Below are 4085 nucleotides of genomic sequence, written 5' to 3'. Positions count from 1 at the left end.
AGCAAAGTAACCTACAAAGAACTATGTGTGTTCTCAGACGCATCAACCAAGGCCATTGGTGCAGTAGCATACTTGAGGGCAGTACGAGATGATGGTCAGGCAGAAGTGGGATTCATCATGGGAAAAGCAAAGCTTGCACCTCAGTCTGTGCCAACAATTCCAAGACTCGAACTATGCGCAGCTGTCTTAGCAGTAGAAATGGCAGACCTCATACAAGATGAACTCGACCTGGACCTGCATGCCATCAAGTTTTACACAGACAGCAAGGTAGTACTGGGCTACATCTGCAACGAATCTAAGCGATTCTATTTGTATGTCCACAACAGAGTCCAACGCATCCGCTTGTCATCAAAGCCTGAACAATGGCACTATGTACACACAGAGGAGAACCCTGCAGACCATGCATCAAGATCCTTACCTGCATCTCATCTTGCACAGACATCATGGTTCACTGGACCCTTATTTCTGAGTAAACCGCCTGTAGAGGAAACACAAACGAAGCAGACGCTTGAGCTAATTGAACCTGAAAAGGATGCAGAAATTCGACCAGAGATACAGACTTATGCCACTTTTTCAGACAGTTTGGTACTAACACCTGACCGCTTCCAACGCTTCTCCACCTTCACCTCTTTGGTAAGAGGGGTAGCATTCCTTGTCCACATTGCCAAGTCATACAACCACTCAGTTCAAAATTGCAAATGCAAAGGATGGCACAAATGTGACTCACCCCGCAGTCCAGATGAATTGGATCAAGCCAAGGATGTTATCCTAAAAGTGGCCCAACAGTCAGCCTTTGCAAATGAACTTTCAGCCCTTAGAACTAACAAATCAATACCCATCAGCAGCCCTTTGGGGAAGCTCAATCCAACCCTGGAGAACAACCTTATCATTGTTGGAGGTCGACTTAAGTACTCCAACCTCACCCCTGTGGAAAAGAACCCAATAATCTTACCAAAAGACAGCCACATCTCCCTACTGCTTACACGCTATCACCATGAAAGGGTGAAACACCAAGGTCGACACCTGACAGAAGGTGCTATCAGGGCTGCTGGTCTGTGGATTTTGGGACGCAAGCAACTTATCAATTCAGTACTCCACAAATGTGTGACCTGCCGCAAATTGCGTGGGAAACAGCAAGAACAACGCATGGCAGATCTTCCACCTGAACGCCTCAAAGTCTGCCCTCCCTTTACGTATGTGGGACTTGATGTCTTTGGTCCATGGTCCGTTACTACCAGACGCACCAGGGGAGGACAAGCAGAAAGCAAGAGGTGGGCCATTATGTTCAGCTGTATGAGTTCACGAGCAGTCCACATCGAGGTCATAGAGTCCATGGACACATCTAGTTGCATTAACGCACTCAGACGCTTCTTCGCACTTCGAGGCCCTGCAAAACAGCTAAAATCTGACTGTGGCACCAATTTCATTGGCACGAGCAAGGAGCTTGGTATGGACAAAACTATGCAAAGGTACCTCAGTGAGCAAGGATGCACCTGGGAATTCAACCCACCACACGCCTCTCATATGGGAGGCTCCTGGGAGAGAATGATTGGCATTGCCAGAAGAATCCTTGACTCAATGCTCCTACAGCAGAACACACAACTAACTCATGAAGTACTGTGCACCCTGATGGCAGAGGTTACAGCCATTATAAATGCACGGCCACTTACTCCTGTGTCTTCAGATCCAGAGAACCCCTTCATTCTCTCACCATCAATGCTCCTCACACAGAAAGTGGGAGTTTCTCCTCCTCTTGGGAATTTCTCAGACAAGGACTTGTACACTAAGCAATGGAGACAAGTTCAGGCCCTTGCAAACCAGTTTTGGACCCGCTGGAGAAAGGAGTACTTACACTTATTGCAACTAAGACAGAAATGGACGGCAGTTCGCAGAAACCTTCAAGTTGGAGATCTGGTTCTACTCAGGGACAAGCAGACTGCCCGCAACTGCTGGCCAATGGCCAGAATTACTGCCACATTCCCTGGAAATGATGGACATGTCAGGAAGGTTGAGTTGAAGATAACTGACCAAGGAAATCCAAAGACCTTCCTGAGACCTGTAGGAGAAGTTGTTCTACTTTTACCTAAGGACTGAAGTAAAAACTGAGTTTGTATTCTCATGTTCTTAGTGACCTCACATAGGTCAGGCAGGGAGTGTGTTGTCTCTAAGGCATTTGTTTAGCTAATTATTTGTTGAAGTTGTTGTTATCTATTTTGGTGAAGGGCCAGGTTAATAATTACATATGTAAAAGGAAATGATAACGCTAAATCTATTTACCGATTGGCACCAGGTGATGACGTCACTTCTGGTTTTAGCGATTTCACGCTAGTAAGAAAGATGGCAGACATAAGGCTCTTGTTCGCGGCATGTGTATTCATTTTCATCTGTTAGGAAACGTGATAGAAGCAATGCCGTAAGTTATGATATGTGTCAGTTGACATAGTATTGTTAACATTTGCTATGATTGTTTTAAAAAGAGTTAGATGTGATGTTATAGAAGAGTGGACAGTAAATGTTTTTGATCTTGCTACAACCTCTTCATTGACTACGGTTTAACTCGGTGTTAAAGTCAGAGTATCAACACCCTGCACAAGAACACTAAAGTAGTGTCTAGAACATTGTTACCATAGTTTTTATATATTATCTCTAGGAGCATGTTAAAGTCCTGTTGAGTATTTTACTGTTCATCACTTCTTCATTACCCGTTGTGTGTTGTTTTTTGTGTTGTTTTCACATGTGTGTCTGTCTCTGAACCTGGTGTGTCTAATTTTCAAATATAAAGCACTTTTTCAAACTATATTTTGTTTTACAACCTGAACAGATTCCATCAGGCAACAATATAACAGGAAACAAACTACTGGCTGTGAGAGGTAAGGAAGGGTGTCAACCTCTTCTATCAATTATCACCATGTGGTTTCCAAAGGTTTAAGCTGCACCCATCTATGATTCACTGTCCAGCTTTTCAAATTATAAGCAAAGCTTATCATACTTGAAGGTGATGTCCAAATGTGCTGCATGAGTTACATCAGATCATCCTTACTATCAAGGGACACCACCTTAATTTAGGACAAGAAGTCTTAACAGAACTAGGAAGGATGGGCCTTCCTGGAAATTTGACTGTTTATGGAAATTTGAGTTTTCCTTTTATAAAGATCTTTTTGACTAAAATTTGAGTCATCATATAAAATGCAAACACAGAACACAACTAGTACATCAAAATGTGGAAGCAAAAAAGAGAAATTAAATTACTGTGAAGTGTAAGTTGCACATCTTTTTTTAAGAAAACAAGCCTGGACAATAAAATGAAACATCCAATTCTTATAATACACATGGAAAAAGACAGAGTGCAAGGCCCACCATACCTAGAGAAGGCCCGACATAATGAGAGAGAGTGTGAGGCAAGAACACTCACCTGCAAATACTGCAAAATTACTTTCAAATTTAAAAAATAATCACCTTTATTTGGCCAAGTATGTTACACACAAGGAATTTGTTTCCGGTACAGAACCGAGGCAGCCATCTGCGGTGTCAACTCATACCGATGGCTCTGACCATCAGGGGCACTTTGGGGGTTCAGTGTGCCCAAGGACACTTTGACATATGGGCTGCAGGCAACATGAATCGAACCTCCGACCCTCCAGTTGGGAGACGAACGACCTACCCACTGAACCACAGTCGTCCCCAGACATCAAGATGATAGAGATTACAATAAGACTCCTGCTGGTTGTCTCAGTACACATAGACACATAATACATTTCTTATACTTATTTTGGCCCCATGACAAAATCTATCTGAAGTTTCCCTTACAATGCAAGGACTATGACAAGAGGACGATGTTTCTCTATACTGTACCTAAGCACAGAGCAGTTACTGAACAGGCTAAAGTTACATGTAGTATATTATTGGCTATAGAAGTTACAGTTAATTTACCATTATAATAAGAAGGCTGAATACTATAATCACACTCAGTGGTAAAAAGTTACTAAATACATTTACTTAAGTATTGTACTTAAGTACAGTTTTCAGGTATTTGTATTTTACTTGAGTGTTTCCATTTTCAGCTCCATACTTGGACTTCACTACAT

At 42.5% G+C, this 4085-nt stretch overlaps 1 protein-coding gene and 1 long non-coding RNA gene across 3 annotated transcripts; both read left to right on the top strand.

Annotated features, from left to right (window-relative positions):
* Positions 1-198: 198 nt before the first annotated feature.
* On the top strand, positions 199-2277 carry LOC109960624 (uncharacterized). The gene has a single exon (XM_020600848.1). It carries the CDS (start codon positions 199-201, stop codon positions 2092-2094), a length of 1896 nt encoding a protein of 631 aa, XP_020456504.1. The 3' UTR covers positions 2095-2277.
* Positions 2278-2329: 52 nt separating this feature from the next.
* On the top strand, positions 2330-4085 carry LOC109960689 (uncharacterized). Of its 2 annotated transcripts, none has more exons than XR_002275036.1 (3): positions 2330-2413; positions 2822-2870; positions 4062-4085. It is a non-coding gene; the product is annotated as an uncharacterized LOC109960689 (long non-coding RNA). The 2 variants fall into 2 exon arrangements; XR_002275035.1 differs by lacking the exon at positions 4062-4085 and adding an exon at positions 3506-3943.

Source organism: Monopterus albus, unplaced genomic scaffold, assembly GCF_001952655.1.
Source record: "Monopterus albus unplaced genomic scaffold, M_albus_1.0 scaffold49.1, whole genome shotgun sequence".
Lineage (NCBI taxonomy): Eukaryota > Metazoa > Chordata > Actinopteri > Synbranchiformes > Synbranchidae > Monopterus > Monopterus albus.
The sequence above is the reverse complement of the archived record's forward strand: the minus strand, read 5'-3'. Positions and strand labels throughout refer to the sequence as shown.

Coding starts and splice junctions, on each gene's coding strand:
- LOC109960624 (XM_020600848.1), top strand. CDS start 199: ATGGCAGACCTCATACAAGATGAACTCGACCTGGACCTGCATGCCATC.